Genomic DNA, 22,793 nt, shown 5'->3' with positions numbered 1-22,793 from the left:
CCATCACAATCCTTGATTTAGGTTTGATTTCATCTGTTCTCGGCCTCCAGAGCTCTTCAGCCCGACGGCATCGTGAGCAGCTTTCCAAGAGTGTTTCATGTTCTTTTATCTGGGAGAGGCTTTCTGATTGGACCAACAGTGAGAGGTCTCTGAGCTGATTGTGCTGTTTTGAAGTCAAATCATTGTGGTCACTGCGTGTGCGTGTGTGTGTGTGTGGTGTGTGTTTGCTACTCCTGAATGAAACGAGCTGCATCTCTTTATTTTCGGGGAAACAGCTGATGAAAATACTTTCTGCTTGCTTTCATTTCTGATGTTCAAACGTAGTAAATAGCGTGATGTTCCTCTTCCTCTCTCCTCGTCGGTCTGCTACTCTTTATTTAAAATCAGCATTATATCTGACGTTGTGACTAAATGAAGGATCAGATCACCTCCACAGAGCTGCAGTCGTTCAGCCCAACAGTCACTGATCTGTCATCAAGATGCACCGCGTTATTTCTGTTCCTCATGTTGATTCTCCCTCTCTGCCTCCTCCTCCACCAACGAACCTGCCATGGACACCAGTGTGTGTGTGTGTGTGTGTGTGTGTGTGTGTGTGTGTGTGTGTGTGTGTGTGTGTGTGTGTGTGTGTCTCTGTTTGCAGCAGTAGTGGGTGTTTGAAAGTTTCTGGGCGATGATGAATCGGCGATGTTGGGCTGGTTTGGGCGTCTTGTTGCATGAATAATGGAAGCAGCACAGCTGGCAGTATTTATAGTAACGGGGGGTGAATGGTGGTGATGTATGAGATACGTCCTGCCAGCTCACTTGGACAGCAGACAGCCTGTGAGGCAGTGCTGGATTTGAAAGTCCAAGCTATCTGATGGTGATTCTGACACACAGCTGTTTACACCAGCGTGTATTCATTCATTCATTCATTCATCACACACACCTTCTCCTTCTTCCTGATGCAAAGATTCATCCGAGGAAAAGAAAAGCAAGTTCTGCTGCTGATCAGAAGGTTGTTCAGTCCAAGTAAGAAGAAGAAGCCTGGTGTCCTAAATGATCTTTCCACGCACTGAAAACCTGAAGGGTTTAATCGTGGATATCCACATATCACATGAGATTCTGACTGTGTGGAAGTCGGCTGAGGAGGGGGGTTGGCGTGGGCTTCCAGACTGCTGCTTGTGTCCTGTGTGATGTTGCTGTTGCCTAGATATCACCAAGTACGTTTTTTTAAACCAAACCAGTGTGTTGCCTCAACCTAATGTAGGTTTGTAGCATTTTTTTGTTTTGTTCGTTAACTACGTTTCAAATAGTTTCAAACTGCAGAACAAAATCAATATTTCCCCGTGGTTGTGAGCCCAGTTTAGTTGTACGGGAAGGTTTAGACGAGGGTTGGAAGTGGAGGAGGAGCTCACGGACAGCAGCAGAGCAGATTACTGGATATAGGCGTTTGATGTGGAGCGTATTGATTAGCCTACAGAGATTAAAACAGTGAACGTGTGATGAGGTTGCAGTTTATGAAGCCTGATTGAATCCGTTCGGCTCCTCTGAGTCTGTTGTTACTTATCTGTCACATTTCAGGCAGATAACAAGAAACACGGATGACAGTCATCAGAAGCAGCCAAGTCTGGATTATTCCAATGAAGGACGACACGTGAAGCTGCTCTACAAGAAAAAACCCAGTGTTATCTGTCCCGTTTCACACATGACGTCTCTGTGGGGAGGAATCAGAGAAATCACATCCTTTCAAGTAAAAAACCCGTACACTATGTAACTATTTAAAGGATCAAAAGTAAATGTACTTGTTCAGCAGAGAAAGTCTGTGAAGATGTTTCGTTTATTATTATTACGTTTGGTTGAGATTCACTTTGAACTGCTTTATATGATGATACACTTTTGAGCAGTTTAGTTTGCAAAATCTCACGAAAGCATTTCTGTACATAACTCAGACATACATTTAAAATATATATAAAAAAATACTGCATTAAGTAATAAATAAATGTAATGTAAAAAATAAATACACGTATTATTATTAAAGTAATCAATATGGGAGAGGAGAAAAAACTACAACATTTAACTTTAAAGTAGTGTAAAATAGAAATACTCAAGTATATCAAAACTCATTGAAGTTTGACTTCATACATGTATTTCTTCTGTCTGTGAAGACTACAGTTAAATCTTGGTTCATATCCACGTTTTCTTGTTATATCAGGGTTGATGATGAGAGGCATTAGTCCAGACTTTAATGAAGAATCCCATCCTGAAGAAGCTTAGCTTCGTGGTCACATGACGAGTGTATATAGGATGCTGTATCTGTCTTTTCCATTCAAAAGCCTTGAGACATGAAACCACGGAGCCTCCTGGAAGAAGTGCTGAGTCAGCCGCTGCTGAAACCGCAGGGAGCTTAAAAAAACTCCACTTGGTCAAACAAGGCCAAGCATTAAAACCATGACATGCCTTCGGTGCTCGCTCTCCCTCATTCAGTTAGACAGTGAGTATGAGTGATGATGAATCTCTCATCCTCCTGGTTCAAGGTGTTAAATAGCAAAAGAAGCCTGGCTGTTTGGGGGTCAGAGCTGATGACACCCGGCTTCGCTGGACTCCCAGTGGCTCCTGATGCTGACGGGTGGATCTTTCTGACGGGACTTGGAGGCCGTCGCTCCCATGAATGTGAACCAGCAAGACGCGTGAAGTCGTGTTTCCTGTAGGAAACGGCGAGGGCCGACCCACATGGTCAGGCTTCCGTTTTAGCGCCTTCAGCCGTGAAACAGCACCTTTTAATATTTCACAGGCCCTCGTATGTTCTCCCCTACAGCGACTCCCATTGTGGCTCATTTATTCATGAGCTCTCCCCCAATGCACCGCCAACTAAGAGCCCCAACTTGGCCCTCGGTGCGCCCCCCCCCCACATAGCAGCGAGTCTACAGCCTGCGTGATGCGGGATGTAGGACTCCGAAACAGCATTCATAGCTGCTAGCAGGAAAACAAGCAGAGATTCTGTGGAGATTCAGCAGCGATAAGGAATGAAGTTAATTAGCAGGCCGGTTGAATGTGATCCGGCTCCCCAGCTGATCCACTGAGTCTTCTGTGGAGAATAGAGAGCTTTAACACACACGGCGGCCTCCTACGTTCACGCAGAGAGAGACTGTTTGTACAAGACTGCTTTATTATCAAGAAGAGCTGGAAAATAAAATCATTTCCTAGTTCAGGCTCTCTTCTGTGTGGATCTGGTTCCTCTCTGCTGAAGATGTTTTGGTTTTTGAACCGTTGGTTGGCTTTCTGTAACTTTTTCATTATTTTCAGATATTTTACATTGATTAATCATTTATCATTACTAAACTTCATGTCCATCCAGGAGGAGAATTAGTGTGAATGTTTATGCTAACGTGTATAGAGATGACTAGATACAGTTATATAACCTCTACTTATACATGCCTCATGCACCAACTAACTAAACATAACAGTGATTTGACCCATTGCCTTTCCTAAATACTGACTGGAAAAATGAAGTGTCATCACTGAACATTTCAGGATCCAGTGGCATTTTAGCTGCTTAAAAGCTAGAATATCCTTTTCAGTATCCTGTTACTGCCGAAGCTTTTCAGAATAAGAGTGGCTTGTTGCTTCGTGGGTGACATTCATCAGCTGTCAGGAATTGACAGCCCCTTGTAAACAAACCCAACCTCCTTTGATCAATAGCAGAGCAGATGAGCTATCCTCTGCCTCGAGGGACATCAGCAACCTTGTACTAACAATTTGTAGACAAATTAATATTGCAAGTGACCTACGCCGTCCACACAAGGCCTCAAAGCCGGAGAGAATTAGAAACCTTTTCATGAATGACCTGATTAGAATGTGTCTGATTTAACCGGCCCTGCTTCCAGCAACATTCATTAAACCCAGTTTAATAGTCTGGAAAACATGATTATGACTGGAAAATGCCGTATCAATCACGGTGTTGTGGTTGAGGTTTTGGTAGCCTGAGGTGAACACCATTTGAAACCACAGGGAACTGGGCTACGAGGTCACTCTCCGCCCTCAGGAGGAGCTTTTCTTTCTTGTGTCTCTACGTAGCTTCATACACCCACATCTTCACTATAATCCATGTTGTCTATATATAATATAATATAGGGAACCCTCCAGGAGCGTGTTTCATTGCTTCCCCCCCGCCCCCCAACATGTCTTAAATCCTCTTCCTGTACTACAGTAACTGTTTCTTCTGATGTTCAGGAATCAAGAGAGGCAGAATTCGATGTCTCTGGGCTTGTTGTCGGCATGGAAGCTTCTTTTTAATTTGTTGTAATGTGTCGGCGGTTTGAGTGTCTTTGTTTATCCTACAATATGGGTTTCAGTAACCTTATAGTCTTAATGCAGATTGTTTTTTACAAAGCCCTAAGTCACTCTGTCCACCACTTTGGTCCACATTATATCGCCCAACAACTACATGATGAATTGTCTTTTTGTACAGATATCAGTGGCAGCCACAAGATGAATCCCAATATCTTCTCCTTTCAGCCCGACCAGCAGTTTAAATTTGTCACTTGGCTAGAAGCATTGGCATTCAGCCCAATGAAAACTGCTCACCTGGCAAACTGAATATGCATGGTAATGTTAATCCCATCATGCCTCCAGCCCACCGCTCTAATGAAACACCCAGAATGAACCGTTCAGTGGTGATGCCATTTCAAAAGAAAAGCATGGAAATGTTCTAGAAACACATTGCTTGGAAATATCCTAATAATTGGGCCTCGCTAAGCCCCGCCTCCGCTGCTACTCCGTCCAGTTGTGTGTGAAGTCTGTCATTAACTGCACTCCCTGAAGGAATATGTCCTTATTTATTACTAATGACTTCAGAGTATAGACTAACGATGGTGAGTATAGACTAAAGATAATAAGATGTTGAGTATAGACTAAGGATGGTGAGTATAGACTAAGGATGGTGAGTATAGACTAAAGATAATAAAATGGTGAGTATAGACTAAAGATAATAAAATGGTGAGTATAGACTAAAGATGGTGAGTATAGACCAAAGATAATAAAATGGAGAGTATAGACTAAAGATGGTGAGTATAGACTAAAGATAATAAAATGGTGAGTATAGACTAAAGATAATAAAATGGTGAGTATAGACTAAATATGGTGAGTATAGACTAAAGATAATAAAATGGTGAGTATAGACTAAAGATAATACAATGGTGAGTATAGACTAAATATGGTGAGTATAGACTAAAGATAATAAAATGGTGAGTATAGACTAAAGTGGGTGAGTATAGACTAAAGATAATAAAATGGTGGGTATAGACTAAGGATGGTGAGTAATAAGTATAGACTAAGGATGGTGAGTATAGACTAAGGATGGTGAGTATAGACTAAGGATGGTGTGTAATAAGTATAGACTAAATATGGTGAGTATAGACTAAGGATGGTGAGTATAGACTAAGGATGGTGTGTAATAAGTATAGACTAAGGATGGTGAGTATAGACTAAGGATGGTGAGTATAGACTAAGGATGGTGTGTAATAAGTATAGACTAAGGATGGTGAGTATAGACTAAGGGTGGTGAGTATAGACTAAGGATGGTGTGTAATAAGTATAGACTAAGGATGGTGAGTATAGACTAAGGGTGGTGAGTATAGACTAAGGATGGTGTGTAATAAGTATAGACTAAATATGGTGAGTATAGACTAAGGATGGTGAGTAATAAGTATAGACTAAATATGGTGAGTATAGACTAAGGATGGTGAGTAATAAGTATAGACTAAGGATGGTGAGTATAGACTAAGGATGGTGAGTAATAAGTATAGACTAAGGATGGTGAGTATAGACTAAGGATGGTGAGTAATAAGTATAGACTAAGGATGGTGAGTATAGACTAAGGATGGTGAGTATAGACTAAGGATGGTGTGTAATAAGTATAGACTAAGGATGGTGAGTATAGACTAAGGGTGGTGAGTATAGACTAAGGATGGTGTGTAATAAGTATAGACTAAATATGGTGAGTATAGACTAAGGATGGTGAGTAATAAGTATAGACTAAATATGGTGAGTATAGACTAAGGATGGTGAGTAATAAGTATAGACTAAATATGGTGAGTATAGACTAAAGATGGTGAGTAATAAGTATAGACTAAATATGGTGAGTATAGACTAAAGATGGTGAGTAATAAGTATAGACTAAATATGGTGAGTATAGACTAAGGATGGTGAGTAATAAGTATAGACTAAGGATGGTGAGTATAGACTAAGGATGGTGAGTATAGACTAAGGATGGTGTGTAATAAGTATAGACTGAGGATGGTGAGTATAGGGTGCACAGATTGGAGATTCTGGGACATGAATCTTCCTTTCGGAGGTGACCTGGGTCTAATTCTGCTAAATTATGAGAACGCGGGTGACGCTGTGGTACATCCCACCCTCTCCTCTCAGACCGAATCCAGGTTCCTCCACCAACACTCACATCCCACAGAGGGATGTTACATCACAGCCAGCGTAGAACACGTGGCTTCATTCTCCTTTTGAGTCCTCCTGGGTCCCCGCGGCTTAGATTGACATTTCCTGTGACGTACAGCTCCCACGTGGATGATTACATCTGTGTGCTTGATTGAACAAAGGGTTCAAAGTTTACACACATTATTAGCCTTTTATCCATTTGTATGCAGGGCTTCACAGGTTTGTGTCCGCATCAGAGAGCCATTTATGTTGCGTAGATGTCAAACAAGGAGGGAAGGAAATCGTCCGCTCCAGTTAAGCGGCAGGAAAGTGGGGCGATCTGTTCTTTTGGAAGTTTCCCAGTGAAATTTCCTGGGGACCAAGACACTGAAAATATCTATCTTTATATGCACAATGTCCTACATACTGTAAAGAGAGGGTGAACCGGAGAGGGAGAGGGAGAGAGTGCATGACGACACGTGTGATTCGGAGAGATAAAACAAAGAAAAGAGGGAGGGAGGTTAAATGTCACGGTGCTGGAGAGATATATCACTCGTTTGACAGCATTACACAGATGGATGGAGTGAAGCTCAGTAGAAGACAAAGACTTCAGCAATTCACCCAACAAAGTTACCTCACTTCTGTGACATAAAAACCCCCTAAATGGGTAGAAATGCTGCCTCATTACCCCATTTACCTCTGCTCGTCGTCTTCTGCCACCAAGGGCAGGGTTCAGGGTGTGTATATATATATGAAACTGAGTGTATTTGGATTATATTTTACACCTGGCAACTGTGTCTTGAGTTAACAACCAAATATCAATTCCATCTTCCCCCTTGCCAAAACACAGATTTGCTAAAGATGCCACTTGCCGTCTGCGGAGCGTTGTGTCTCTTTAAACAGATGTTAAACGGCTCATCTCCGTCCCCAGACATGAATATCTGAACATTTCCTCTCTGACGAGTGTGTTGCCACCCAAGCCGCCAGCCACCTGCTTCAGTCGCTGCTTTGAGTGCAGATTTAGTAAATTTACCACAAATGATTACAATAAAAGAATGCACAATGAATGTTGAAGGGAAGGGAAAGGAGCAGAAACCCACCAGTGTGGATGAGTCTCATTCTCAAGGTCAGGGTTAATACCAGCATGAATCTGATGGGCCGAGCTCCAGGTCTTTGTAGGGACCTGCACCAACCAATCCACGAGAACCACGTGTGTTTTATGTAGATTTACAACACATGAATGACCAAAAATCTAGACAAAACAAGACTACTAGTATAGTGATTAAGATTCAGAAATGACTAACTACTGTATACACAACGCAGCAGCACATCAACGCACCATAAAAAGCCAGAACGACATGGCCCGGGGCGCATTACACCCGGCTGTGTCTTAAATCCGAGCCTCGACATCAAACCCTATTAAAGGAAACGCTGCAGACAGAAGAGATAAATAAATACGCTGTTCGAGAGTCGCTGCTAAAGTGAATTTACTAGCAAATGTTCCAAATGAGGGGCAACACCGCCTGGTCTCCATCTCCAGATGCCCATCACCTTCCTGCTCTGTGTAGCCTAGCATGCAGTAAGCCTCGGAGACTTAACCTCAAGTCCCATTTAAAGGAAGAGTCCACATTTCAGCTGGAAGCTCTGCAAACAAACTGCAAGCCTCTAACAGCTGACTAGCTCTCAAGCTACCGACACTAGCGCTGCTGAAGTCGGCCATAGAAATACATGCGTATGCTTCATGCAACTGTCTAATCTTTGCAGGCAAATAAAGAGAGGAACACTTTGTTCATGTGGAGTCCAGACAGCTGTTATTTGATGCTACAAAACCAAGATAAGCTCAGACTAAGACGTGTGAATCACAGCAGAAACAAGATATTAGGCTGTTGGATCCAGCAGTGTGAGACAGACAGACAGACAGACAGACAGACAGACAGGCAGACAGACAGACACAGAGATGCACTCACACACACATGAACATGATTATGTTTTTATTAACGCATGTTAAACGCTTTGTAGAATTACAACCTCGTCCGTTTCTGTGCAGGCTTCCTCGTGGAGCTAACATCGGGGTCAGCGGGGTCAGCGGGGTCAGCGGGGTCAATGATACAGTTTCAGTGAAAGTGTTAATGATGTGACCTGAAACTGAACAGCTCTCCAAGGAGAACCTCAGAGGATGAACGACAGATGAAGATTAATGACGGCGAGATATGAGGCGGAAGGAGATCATTATCACTTGTAAGCAATATCTAATCGCTCCATCGCCCTCTTCATCTTCACACACACACACACACACACACACACACACACACACACACACACACACACACACACACACACACACACACACACACACACACACACACAGCAGCCATTATGAAGGTCTTTTATGTGTGAGTCATGCCTTTTCTCTCAGGAACTGATTATCACTCTCTCTCTGATAATTGCCCCTCTGTCCTGACCCGTTCCTGCTTAATTGACAATGAGTGAATCTCTTCAAAGTTTGGATTCAGCCTTCTTAACTCCTCGTTCACGTTCTCTCTCATCTATCGGGATCCAACCTGGTCGGCCCACTTTCACACGACTGATGCTCACCTTGTGGTGCATATTTTAACATTTGTTCTCATATAGTTCATTTTTTATGGCCAGGTCTTCCTTGTAAAAGACATGTATTTATTTTTCCCATCTCAATGGGAATTCCTGGTTAAAGGTCAAATAAAAATGAATATAAATGCACCACTTTGGTCCCAAAGTGCAGTTTGGTTGTGTGGGAATGTGAGTTTTAGGGCGGTGGCTTCCTCTCCCCCTTTCTTTAATCCCTCCTTCTTCTTCTTGGTCTCTGTTTCAGTTTCTCTCTCCAATCACACCCCTCTTACCTGCTCCCCCCTTTGTCCTCTCCCCGGCATACTTTCCTCTATCTTTGATTACTCAGCACTATGCAAAACTATGGATTGTTCACTTCCATTTATGATCATATCTGCTTCAGGTTGGCCAGCTTCCTTTGTCTCCGTGCCCTTGTCTCTTTTATTCATCAATTTGGTTTCCAGCCCTCGTCTCCTCCCCCGTCGTCGATTCTATCTCTTTAGCCTCACAAGCTCGCTTTCATTTTGCCGTTATTCTTCATTGTTCCAGCACTCCTCTAAATTGTCAGAAACAGCTTTATATAAGAGGCCTCGTTCATTTTAATTTACATTTAAGGGCGACTTATAAAGCCGTTTGCAGAGCTTTAAAACCCAATTTAGCGGTAGCAACTTTATAAGAGCCCATACTCATTTCTGTTTACAAGTATTGTAATATATTTTTAGGTACTTCCATTATATGCAAGTTAATTCTGGAAGTGCTCCTCTACATTTATCTCATGGCTGTAGTTTAAAATGAAAGATTTGACATGTAAAACAGGACGAGGTCATAAAATATGATTCAACAACAGAATGCATGTGCAGCAACGAGAGTGAGATTTAAATTGGTGTTTTGTCAAGTGTTCCCAGTCTGGGAGGTTGTTTTCTGTATTAGTGGGAGAAACCGTCTGAATGTCTGTTAGACTTCTAGTTACACGCTCGTCTGCGTCTCCGTCTTCCTTCACGACTGCCAACAGAAGTTATCCTGCTAATGAGCTTTCAGAAGTTGGAGGCTGCCAGAGACTCCGTGTTATCAGTTATCAGTTTTTCTTCTGCTTATGTGAGAAATTAGAAGAAATTGAAAGAGAGAGACATATAATCTAAAAACAGAAAGAACCCACCATCAAATTTAACAAGTCATTTAACTTCGCATTCAGGCTTAAAAATGTGTCGTTGTTAGATCGATTGAAGGATAGTGGAAAGAATCTCCATTTTCTGCAAAGCAGTTTAATTTATTTTAGGTTTTGCCTCCAAATGGCACAAACTATTTAGCTACCTACTGCTCCACTGGCATCAGATCAATTATACTTGAACGTTGTAATAATCTCCCGAGATCCACGCTTCACCATGTGAGACATAGAAGGAATATTCCTTTCTTTTGTGACGCTTCGTCTTCTTTATTCCCCTTTCCTTCCCCCGTGGAACTGGACAGCTGTAGTTTGATCTCAGCACCAGCAGGAGTTTGACATTATTATGTCTAACACCTTTCCCCTTCACAGCACGGCTCTGCTTCCCACCATATCCTCATCACAAGCACACACACCCATTTACAATTCAAAGTAGCCTCATTATCCTGTATTTCATATTCACTCAAAGTAAAATCAAAACAAACAGCGACGAGATTCAGAATTGTTTCCAGATTCAGTTTTGAAATGTGGTTTTGTACAGTTTTGTTTTTGTGTTCAGATCACAAATCAGTGTTCATGTTGGTATTTAATCTAAATCTGAAGTATAGCCATCAAATACATGTGTAGTACAATATAATAGTCTTGAATATACACTTGAACTTAACCCGTTACTAGGGTTAGGGTTAGTGGTGTTTATTTGGTGTTTCTTCAGCTCTCTCACTCTCTCTCTGATTGGTCAGTCCCTTAACCCCCAGGAAACACATTACATTTCCTGATGTGGTGCGATGCGGCCCAGAAAGACTTTTCTAGATGTCCCAAATGTACGTTGGGAAAGCAGTGAATAATCTGGTTTGAGGTGAACCAACTTTCCAGTATGATCACTTGAATAGCCCCTATTTAAATCATTCGGTTTGTTGTAAAATAGCTGAATTCAGAATAATTAACCTTCGTCCGTTCATGTGAATGAGCCTGAGAACAAGGATTGGCTGAGGGCCGGGAGGCGGGGGATAAATGAAATGCTCTATGGGCCCTTTGGATGCAGAAGATCTGGATCAGTTCTCCTGTTCCTCTGCTGCTCGGTTCTGTGGAGCTGTCCAGATGTAGTGGTGCTGAAAACCCTGAAACCAGCCACCAGGGACACATCTGGTATCTCATGTACTTGAATACGGTGCTGCATCACTGATGCTCTGGAGTGGCTTCTTGGCGCTCTCTGGGGGGTGATGGCAAGAGCAAGAGGGTGTATAGTCTATCACATGAAGAGCTGTTGTCCATCAGTGTCTGCATGAAGATGTGCAGTGATGAATAGGCTGCTGTGGAGACTTAGACTGATATACTAGTTCACTGTGGATGAGGGTGGTGCTCTTTTTCACACTGGAAACACTGTCTTGGTCTCAGCAGTGTAACAAGCATAAAGTCTGAGAACCCACAATACAAAATATGTAAGACAATATTCGAGACATAAGGAACCATGATTGTTTATTCTATTTGTAAAACTTTACCAGTTTTGAGGCTCGGATCATCCTCGAGGTCTGCTTATTATATCACAATATCACTATGTTGCAAAGTGGACTGCACGGTGGTGTAGTGGGTAGCACTGTCCACTAACCCTAACCCTGCCTCACAGCGAGAGGGTCCCGGGTTCCATTCCCGGGTTCTCCGGCTTCCTAGTCCAAAACATTCAGGATGGGGATAGGTTCATTGATGACTCTAAATGTCCCATAGGTGTGAATGGTTGTCTGTCTCTACATGTCTCCCTGTGATAGACTGGTTACCTGTCTGTCTCTACATGTCTCCCTGTGATAGACTGGTTACCTGTCTGTCTCTACATGTCTCCCTGTGATAGACTGGTTACCTGTCTGTCTCTACATGTCTCCCTGTGATAGACTGGTTACCTGTCTGTCTCTACATGTCTCCCTGTGATAGACTGGTTACCTGTCTGTCTCTACATGTCTCCCTGTGATAGACTGGTTACCTGTCTGTCTCTACATGTCTCCCTGTGATAGACTGGTTACCTGTCTGTCTCTACATGTCTCCCTGTGATAGACTGGTTACCTGTCTGTCTCTACATGTCTCCCTGTGATAGACTGGTTACCTGTCTGTCTCTACATGTCTCCCTGTGATAGACTGGTTACCTGTCTGTCTCTACATGTCTCCCTGTGATAGACTGGTTACCTGTCTGTCTCTACATGTCTCCCTGTGATAGACTGGTTACCTGTCTGTCTCTACATGTCTCCCTGTGATAGACTGGTTACCTGTCTGTCTCTACATGTCTCCCTGTGATAGACTGGTTACCTGTCTGTCTCTACATGTCAGCCCTGTGATAGACTGGTTACCTGTCTGTCTCTACATGTCTCCCTGTGATAGACTGGTTACCTGTCTGTCTCTACATGTCTCCCTGTGATAGACTGGTTACCTGTCTGTCTCTACATGTCTCCCTGTGATAGACTGGTTACCTGTCTGTCTCTACATGTCTCCCTGTGATAGACTGGTTACCTGTCTGTCTCTACACATCGGCCCTGTGAAAGACTGGTTACCTGTCTGTCTCTACATGTCTCCCTGTGATAGACTGGTTACCTGTCTGTCTCTACATGTCTCCCTGTGATAGACTGGTTACCTGTCTGTCTCTACATGTCTCCCTGTGATAGACTGGTTACCTGTCTGTCTCTACATGTCTCCCTGTGATAGACTGGTTACCTGTCTGTCTCTACATGTCTCCCTGTGATAGACTGGTTACCTGTCTGTCTCTACATGTCTCCCTGTGATAGACTGGTTACCTGTCTGTCTCTACATGTCTCCCTGTGATAGACTGGTTACCTGTCTGTCTCTACATGTCTCTCTGTGATAGACTGGTTACCTGTCTGTCTCTACATGTCAGCCCTGTGATAGACTGGTTACCTGTCTGTCTCTACATGTCTCCCTGTGATAGACTGGTTACCTGTCTGTCTCTACATGTCTCCCTGTGATAGACTGGTTACCTGTCTGTCTCTACATGTCTCCCTGTGATAGACTGGTTACCTGTCTGTCTCTACATGTCTCCCTGTGATAGACTGGTTACCTGTCTGTCTCTACACATCGGCCCTGTGATAGACTGGTTACCTGTCTGTCTCTACATGTCTCCCTGTGATAGACTGGTTACCTGTCTGTCTCTACATGTCTCCCTGTGATAGACTGGTTACCTGTCTGTCTCTACATGTCAGCCCTGTGATAGACTGGTTACGTGTCTGTCTCTACATGTCTCCCTGTGATAGACTGGTTACCTGTCTGTCTCTACATGTCTCCCTGTGATAGACTGGTTACCTGTCTGTCTCTACATGTCTCCCTGTGATAGACTGGTTACCTGTCTGTCTCTACATGTCTCCCTGTGATAGACTGGTTACCTGTCTGTCTCTACATGTCTCCCTGTGATAGACTGGTTACCTGTCTGTCTCTACATGTCTCCCTGTGATAGACTGGTTACCTGTCTGTCTCTACATGTCCCCCTGTGATAGACTGGTTACCTGTCTGTCTCTACATGTCTCCCTGTGATAGACTGGTTACCTGTCTGTCTCTACATGTCTCCCTGTGATAGACTGGTTACCTGTCTGTCTCTACATGTCAGCCCTGTGATAGACTGGTTACCTGTCTGTCTCTACATGTCTCCCTGTGATAGACTGGTTACCTGTCTGTCTCTACATGTCTCCCTGTGATAGACTGGTTACCTGTCTGTCTCTACATGTCTCCCTGTGATAGACTGGTTACCTGTCTGTCTCTACATGTCTCCCTGTGATAGACTGGTTACCTGTCTGTCTCTACATGTCTCCCTGTGATAGACTGGTTACCTGTCTGTCTCTACATGTCTCCCTGTGATAGACTGGTTACCTGTCTGTCTCTACATGTCTCCCTGTGATAGACTGGTTACCTGTCTGTCTCTACATGTCTCCCTGTGATAGACTGGTTACCTGTCTGTCTCTACATGTCTCCCTGTGATAGACTGGTTACCTGTCTGTCTCTACATGTCAGCCCTGTGATAGACTGGTTACCTGTCTGTCTCTACATGTCTCCCTGTGATAGACTGGTTACCTGTCTGTCTCTACATGTCTCCCTCTGATAGACTGGTTACCTGTCTGTCTCTACATGTCTCCCTGTGATAGACTGGTTACCTGTCTGTCTCTACATGTCTCCCTGTGATAGACTGGTTACCTGTCTGTCTCTACATGTCTCCCTGTGATAGACTGGTTACCTGTCTGTCTCTACATGTCGGCCCTGTGATAGACTGGTTACCTGTCTGTCTCTACATGTTAGCCCTGTGATAGACTGGTTACCTGTCTGTCTCTACATGTCGGCCCTGTGATAGACTGGTTACCTGTCTGTCTCTACATGTCAGCCCTATGATAGACTGGTTACCTGTCTGTCTCTACATGTCTCCCTGTGATAGACTGGTTACCTGTCTGTCTCTACATGTCTCCCTGTGATAGACTGGTTACCTGTCTGTCTCTACATGTTAGCCCTGTGATAGACTGGTTGCCTGTCTGTCTCTACATGTTAGCCCTGTGATAGACTGGTTACCTGTCTGTCTCTACATGTTAGCCCTGTGATAGACTGGTTACCTGTCTGTCTCTACATGTCTCCCTGTGATAGACTGGTTACCTGTCTGTCTCTACATGTCTCCCTGTGATAGACTGGTTACCTGTCTGTCTCTGCATGTCTCCCTGTGATAGACTGGTTACCTGTCTGTCTCTACATGTCTCCCTGTGATAGACTGGTTACCTGTCTGTCTCTACATGTCTCCCTGTGATAGACTGGTTACCTGTCTGTCTCTACATGTCTCCCTGTGATAGACTGGTTACCTGTCTGTCTCTACATGTCTCCCCGTGATAGACTGGTTACCTGTCTGTCTCTACATGTCTCCCTGTGATAGACTGGTTACCTGTCTGTCTCTACATGTTAGCCCTGTGATAGACTGGTTGCCTGTCTGTCTCTACATGTCTCCCTGTGATAGACTGGTTACCTGTCTGTCTCTACATGTTAGCCCTGTGATAGACTGGTTACCTGTCTGTCTCTACATGTCTCCCTGTGATAGACTGGTTACCTGTCTGTCTCTACATGTCTCCCTGTGATAGACTGGTTACCTGTCTGTCTCTGCATGTCTCCCTGTGATAGACTGGTTACCTGTCTGTCTCTACATGTCTCCCTGTGATAGACTGGTTACCTGTCTGTCTCTACATGTCTCCCTGTGATAGACTGGTTACCTGTCTGTCTCTACATGTTGGCCCTGTGATAGACTGGTTACCTGTCTGTCTCTACATGTCTCCCTGTGATAGACTGGTTACCTGTCTGTCTCTACATGTCTCCCTGTGATAGACTGGTTACCTGTCCAGGTGAACCCTGCCTTCACCCAATGACAGCTGGGATCGGCTCCAGCCCCCCGCGACCCTGAATACAGGATAAGCGGTAGACGATGGATGGATGGGTGTCGTTAGGGGCTTTTGAAGTGTCTGAAATGAAAGTCATGGTGAAAATGTTTTAGTCAGGGGGTCGCCACCCTCAGAGGAAGAGTTTTAAGGTTTTAATCCTCCGGTTCTTCATCTTTAGTTTGTTTAATGGCTCAGAGTGAGATACTGATGTGTCTCAAGTCTAACAGCGGAGGCAGGAAGTCTGGATGATGCACATGATTTCTAAATGTGGTGTAGATATGCGGTGAGGGTTCGAAGGCTGTTGCCATGGCGACGAGAGAGCGATGTGGTCTGAGGGTCTGGATACTTCTTCTTCTGTAGTTCTTCTGTTTTCATCACCACTCTTCTCTCCTCCCCACATTGCAGTGTCTCTCTGGGAATGATGGCGTTACCGTTGGTGCCGCCCTCTCTGTCGCCATGACGATGCCGTTCAGCCCCCTGTCCAGCGACGAAGAGCACCAAAGGATGCTGGGAAACAATCGACATCTGTATCCAGGGGCAGAGGACGAGGAGGAGGAGGAGGAAGAGGAGGAGGAGGAAATGGAAGAAGATGAGCGCGATGAAGACCAGGAGGAGGAGGAGAACGGCGAGCTGGAGGGGGAAGAGGAAGACGAGGAGGAGGAGCTGGTGGAGGAGGTCAGGCGAGGAGGACTATCGCGGGGGGGCCGGGGCGAGGCACACAGACAGTCAGGTAAACTGGCAGGAAGACCCACCGGGGACAGACAGATCCGGCCGGGGAACCCGGGACACACCACAAACCCCTACTCGTCCAATCCTGGAGCCCCACACCAACAGCCAGCCAATCACATCCAGCAGCAGAGGAGGCTGAAGGAGCGCAGCACCGTCACCATGGCGTCCGAGGACACGCAGATCGCCATGATGGTGTTCCGCATCGGCATCCCAGACATAAAGCAAACGGTCAGTGCTGCCACACACACACACACACACACACACACACACACACACACACACACACACACACACACACACATTCCACCAACCTGATGCACAAACACAAAGGGTCTCCATCCCACCTTGCAAAGTTTTCAAAACTTCACCACCTAACAAATTTCATATAAGTGCACACACACACACACACACACACACACACACGCATGCATCACATCAATTGGTGTCGGCTTTAAAGAAATTTGACATATTGGTGAATTATCAAGCCAAAGCCAGCTAACGGGGGGAAGGTAACCCAACCTCCTTACCAGCACCTCTAAGACTCACTAACACGATATTAATCTGTATAAACGTATAAACTTTAACGTTCACTTTAAAGGAAGCCTTCACGACACTTTGAAAAGGTGTTTGTGCCTCCGCACTGACAGAATCATGCAGAATGTGTTATGACAACATAAATGGTCAGTTCACACAAATCTGGCAATGTGCAATGATCCAAAAAAGAAAATCACGTCCCCAAGGATCTGGCATGTTACATTAAGAAGATTCTTTTTCTTTTCATCTCACCGCATCACCAGCAGAAAACTGAGAGAAATAATCAGTAAAAGTGACAGATCTGAGAGGACGAGAGACTTTAAAAGTGACCCAGCTCAGAGAGAGAGAGAGAGAGAAATCAAGAGCAATCACGTTGAGAATATGTGGGCAATAATTAGATTCTTAAAAACACTACAAGACAGGAAGGAGTCAGCGAGAGTGAAGAAAAGAAGCGAGTGGTGATGAAAGCGTTGCTGCCCAGGCTTAATGTTACAGAAAGCCTCTGAAGGGTGCAATAAAACATGCTGAAGAGTGGCGTCCACAATCATGATGGACCGATCCGCCATCGCGCTCCACTTCTCCAGATACAGCCTGACTTCACATCCTGTAGTCTCAAGTGTGTCTCCACGGGGCCTGACTAAGTGCTGGAGAGGAAGCTGCCTCCACGTACAGTATACGCCATTCTCCCACTCTGAGGCAGTAAACACTTTTTTATCCTCCTCTGTGCTCCTCTGATGAGTGATCTTTCTAAAGTGAATCATCTCGATTGTGCTGATAATTGAATTATGAATAATCAGGGGATGCGAGGGACCGAGGCTTCATCCAAGTGTGTGTTTTTGTGCAGAAGGGAGAAAAGAAAAGCCCTGAAAAGAAAGAGAAGGGAGGAACAGATAGAGGAGAGCATCGTTGCCAGAGTGAAGCTGAATGTCTTTGTGTTCGACAAACAGAAGGCCGTGGCCTCAGACATCAGCACTCCCTCCTCCTTTCTTCTCTCCATCAAGCGGCCGAGGCTTCTGTGATGCGTCGGCTTTATAAATCCTCAGCAAGAACGAAGCTGCAAATTAAATAAATGTATCTGTGCGTATGCGTGTCCATATTTTTATATTTACCGTCTCAGTGTACTATAAATGCCTCGCTTGGCGCTTCTTCCTCCCTCTTGCCACCGTGTGATTTATTATTGATCTGTGCATGGGTGTTTTTTCAGCAGCAAAGTGTGCTGGATTCAGTGTTTTTTAAATCCAACCATAAATAATTCACCAATCCCCATTTATTCTAACAAATCGCCATCAAAGTTTAATTGTAAGAAGATGGTTAAATGGGATTACTTGGGAGGAGAATGCTCACTCGAGCTTGAGGTCGAAACCTCGGAAATGACATATAGACACGGTTGTTTGGAGGTAGAGAAAAAGAGGCAGACAGAGGCTGAAAGTGGTGAAAAGAGGCAGAAAGAGGCTGAAAGAGGCAGAAAGAGGCTGAAAGAGGCTGAATAGGTTGAAAGAGACTGAAAGAGGCAGAAAGAGGCTGAAAGAGGTTAAAAGAGGCTGAACGAGGCTGAAGAGGTTCAAAGAGGCTGAAAGAGGCAGACAGAGGCTGAAAGAGGTTAAAAGAGGCTGAAAGAGGCTGAAAGAGGTTAAAAGAGGCTGAAAGAGGCTGAAAGAGGTTGAAAGAGGTTGAAAGAAGCTGAAAGAGGCTGAAAGAGGTTAAAAGAGGCTGAAAGAGGCTGAAAGAGGTTAAAAGAGGCTGAAAGAGGTTAAAAGAGGCTGAAAGAAGCTGAAAGAGGCTGAAAGAGGTTAAAAGAGGCTGAAGAGGTTGAAAGAGGTTGAAAGAGGCTTAAAGAGGCTGAAAGAGGCTGAAAGAGGTTGAAAGAGGTTGAAAGAGGCTTAAAGAGGTTAAAAGAGGCTGAAAGAGGTTGAAAGAGGTTGAAAGAGGCTTAAAGAGGCTGAAAGAGGCTGAAAGAGGTTGAAAGAGGTTGAAAGAGGCTTAAAGAGGCAGCGGCAGAGTAGATGAAAGACAAAGCAGAGTATATACAGCAGATAAATGGACACAGATAGAAGCAGATCAAAGTGGATCATGGCAGAAAGAAGGGAGTCATGAAGAAAGCAGCTGGAAGGAGATGAAGCTGGAAGATGACAGTCAGATAGAGATCCAGATGGATGATGTAAAATAAAGCTGGAATGAGACTGAAGTACATAGACATATACATAGTGAGTACACTGTACAGAGAGTTAAATATTGTTTATCTGTTAATGTTTCCTTCTCTGGTCCACGTGTGTGTCGAGCATTAACACATGAACTCAAACACCCTCCAGTACATTAGGTCTGTTCTACATGTCAGCTAATTCACCCTCAATAAACTCTGACTGCTTGTTAATTGTGTTGTAATGAAACGAGAGTCCAACAGGCAAGCTATGGGGGTATAACCCCTTACACTGCCCCCCACTGGCCAGCCACATGTGTGTGTGTGTGTGTGTGTGTGTGTGTGTGTGTGTGTGTGTGTGTGTGTGTGTGTGTGTGTGTGTGTGTGTGTGTGTGTGTGTGTGTGTACACTATGAGATTTGGGCCGTTGCTAAATGCAGAATGTTTTATAGGTCAAGAGAAATGCAGTTGGATGTTTCCATCCTCTCAGACGGATCAGCTGTTGGAAACACGTTTTTAGTGATAGTTGATGTGTCGTCCTGTTTTAGCTGCTGAATGCCGGGGCTCTTCTGGCATACCGAGACTTGGTTGAAGAAAACTTGTTGGACCTAGTAAGAGCGGTTTTGGCCGAGATTAAGTCTAGAAACGCAGCTTGGTTGTGACATGTGACAAGTGACATGTAGCTGGTTTTCCAACAGCACATGAATATAATACTGGGTTGAAATATTCCCACTGAAATACTGTTCAATGTAATCTAGTTTTCAAGTACCAGAAAATGAGCAACTCAGTGATTATTGGATAGTTTACAATAAAATAAAACAAATATACTATATCTTCTACATGTGGTGGCCTGATTCACATTGACATATTATCTACTTCTGATTAAGACCTGGTTGTGGACCTGCATACTCTGATTCTTCCTCTTCCACTGATGAGGAAGAAGACACTGGTCCATGAACTGGCCTGCACACAGTCAGAGATGAGTGTGTCACACGTTGTAGATCCTCCTCAGCAGGACGTCGAGACCGTTCAGTTTGAAGCTTTATTAGATCGGTGAACTCGCGTTCGTGCAGTCAAGTTAGCGTTAGCGTGCTGAGCCCATTAAAACAGCATGAAACAAATGAGGTTTTCTCCACAGTTTGAGTCGTGCAAACTCTGAAGTATAAGCAGCAGAAGCCCTCAGGCGGGATCTGGCCTCTCTCTCTCTCTCTCTCTCTCTCTCTCTCTCACACACACACACAAACACATGCATCAATGCTACTGAAGATATGTGAACTTCTCCTACTGTGTCCAGCATGCCTCTCAGCTGCGTTAATGGAAGGGTGAGCTCCAAAGGAACAAGAGGATGGAGATCATAGAGGGAAGTATGCAAGTATGGGAGGAGGATGAGAGGAGGATGGGAGGAGGACGGGAGGAGATGGGAGGAGAATGAGAGGAGGACGGGAGGAGGATGGGAGGAGGATGGGAGGAGGATGGACGGAGGTGAGAGGAGGATGGGAGGAGGATGAGAGAAGGATGAGAGGAGGATGAGAGGAGGATGAGAGGAGGATGGGCGGAGGATGAGAGGAGGATGGGAGGAGGATGAGAGGAGGATGGGAGGAGGATGAGAGAAGGATGAGAGGAGATGGGAGGAGGATGAGAGGAGTATGGGAGGAGGATGGGAGGAGATGGGAGGAGGATGAGAGGAGGATGAGAGGAGGATGAGAGGAGGATGAGAGGAGGATGGGCGGAGGATGAGAGGAGGATGAGAGGAGGATGGGAGGAGGATGGGAGGAGGATGGGAGGAGGATGAGAGGAGGATGGGAGGAGGATGGGAGGAGGATGAGAGGAGGATGGGAGGAGGATGGGAGGAGGATGAGAGGAGGATGAGAGGAGGATGGGCGGAGGATGAGAGGAGGATGGAAGGAGGATGGGCGGAGGATGGGAGGAGGATGAGAGGAGGATGGGAGGAGGATGAGAGGAGGATGAGAGGAGGATGGGAGGAGGATGGGAGGAGGATGGGAGGAGATGGGAGGAGGATGAGAGGAGGATGAGAGGAGGATGGGCGGAGGATGGGAGGAGGATGGGAGGAGGATGAGAGGAGATGGGAGGAGGATGAGAGGAGGATGAGAGGAGGATGGGAGGAGGATGGGAGGAGGATGGGAGGAGGATGAGAGGAGGATGAGAGGAGGATGGGCGGAGGATGAGAGGATGATGGAAGGAGGATGGGCGGAGGATGGGAGGAGGATGAGAGGAGGATGGGAGGAGGATGGGAGGAGGATGAGAGGAGGATGAGAGGAGGATGGGAGGAGATGGGAGGAGGATGAGAGGAGGATGAGAGGAGGATGGGAGGAGGATGGGAGGAGGATGGGAGGAGGATGAGAGGAGGATGAGAGGAGGATGGGCGGAGGATGAGAGGATGATGGAAGGAGGATGGGCGGAGGATGGGAGGAGGATGAGAGGAGGATGGGAGGAGGATGGGAGGAGGATGAGAGGAGGATGAGAGGAGGATGGGAGGAGATGGGAGGAGGATGAGAGGAGGATGAGAGGAGGATGGGAGGAGGATGGGAGGAGGATGGGAGGAGGATGAGAGGAGGATGAGAGGAGGATGGGCGGAGGATGAGAGGATGATGGAAGGAGGATGGGCGGAGGATGGGAGGAGGATGAGAGGAGGATGGGAGGAGGATGGGAGGAGGATGAGAGGAGGATGAGAGGAGGATGGGAGGAGATGGGAGGAGGATGAGAGGAGGATGGGCGGAGGATGAGAGGAGGATGAGAGGAGGATGGGAGGAGGATGGGAGGAGGATGAGAGGAGATGGGAGGAGGATGAGAGGAGGATGAGAGGAGGATGGGCGGAGGATGGGAGGAGGATGAGAGGAGGATGAGAGGAGGATGGGAGGAGGATGAGAGGAGGATGAGAGGAGGATGGGAGAAGTGAGAGAAAGACAATGGAGAGAGAACAATGCAGGACTGCTCTGAAGAAATGAAGTTGCTTTCTTGAACTGCTGTAAAGAGGAAATGGGAGAAGATGGAGAGGAAGCGGACTTAGTGTGTGTGTGTGTGTGTGTGTGTGTGTGTGTGTGTGTGTTGTGTGTGTGTGTGGGGGGGTTATTATTTCCCCGTAGATCTCATTAAAGGCTTCTAGTCCCCCCTGCACTCGGCCTGCGGGAAAAGGCCAGAGGGACAGAGAGAGAGAGAGAGAGAGAGAGGGGGGAGAGAGAGAGAGAGAGAGAGAGAGAGAGAGAGAGAGAGAGAGAGAGAGAGAGAGGGGGGGAGAGAGAGAGAGAGAGAGAGAGAGAGAGAGAGAGACATAGAGCAGGGAAGATAAAGAGCAGCATGGACAGAGTGAGTGGGCGTATGTGAGTGGGAAAGTGTGATCACAGCTTCGGGAGACAAGACAGAATTTTTGTAAATCATAAAACCACAAGAGAAGCAGAAGGGCTTAACGCTGCGTTCATATCTTCATGTAAGAATCAGCTCTCAGTCAAAAGATGCATTATTGGACATCCGGGGTTTTCCTTTCCTTCCTCGCACTAAAAGAGAGATTTCCCTCTCAATGTCTTAGTTTAATATAAATAACTATTTGAGGCTCATATGGATCACATTATAAAAAGTAAAGATTAGATTAATGTGGATTTAGCTATTGAGCATTCATTAGTCAGAATAATTGGAACAACAATGGGAACAATTTAGGGTAGCTCCAGACCACAACTCTGTAATCATTTAGTCTTAATACGCTCTAAGGCCACTAGAGGGCGCCACAAACACTCAGCCATTTGAGGTTTAAAACAAGTTGAAGACTGTGACTATAAAGCACAGTTTACAGGCTCTGCTGTCGCATTAGTAACAGTACAAAACATGTCAAATCC

At 45.4% G+C, this 22,793-nt stretch overlaps 1 protein-coding gene across 1 annotated transcript in view; it reads left to right on the top strand.

The window, feature by feature from the left end:
* shank1 (SH3 and multiple ankyrin repeat domains 1) overlaps positions 1–22,793 on the top strand; it is a 69,316-nt gene that overhangs the window by 4,638 nt on the left and 41,885 nt on the right. Inside the window, exon 2 of the mRNA XM_084037599.1 lies at positions 15,952–16,503. Coding sequence (XP_083893725.1) covers positions 16,003–16,503 — 501 coding nt within the window. The 5' untranslated portion in view covers positions 15,952–16,002. The remainder of the gene's footprint in view (positions 1–15,951; positions 16,504–22,793) is intronic.

Source organism: Eutrigla gurnardus, assembly GCF_963514095.1.
Source record: "Eutrigla gurnardus genome assembly, chromosome: 20".
Classification (NCBI taxonomy): domain Eukaryota; kingdom Metazoa; phylum Chordata; class Actinopteri; order Perciformes; family Triglidae; genus Eutrigla; species Eutrigla gurnardus.
Note: the sequence above shows the minus strand (reverse complement) of the source record. Positions and strands in the feature narration are given on the sequence as shown.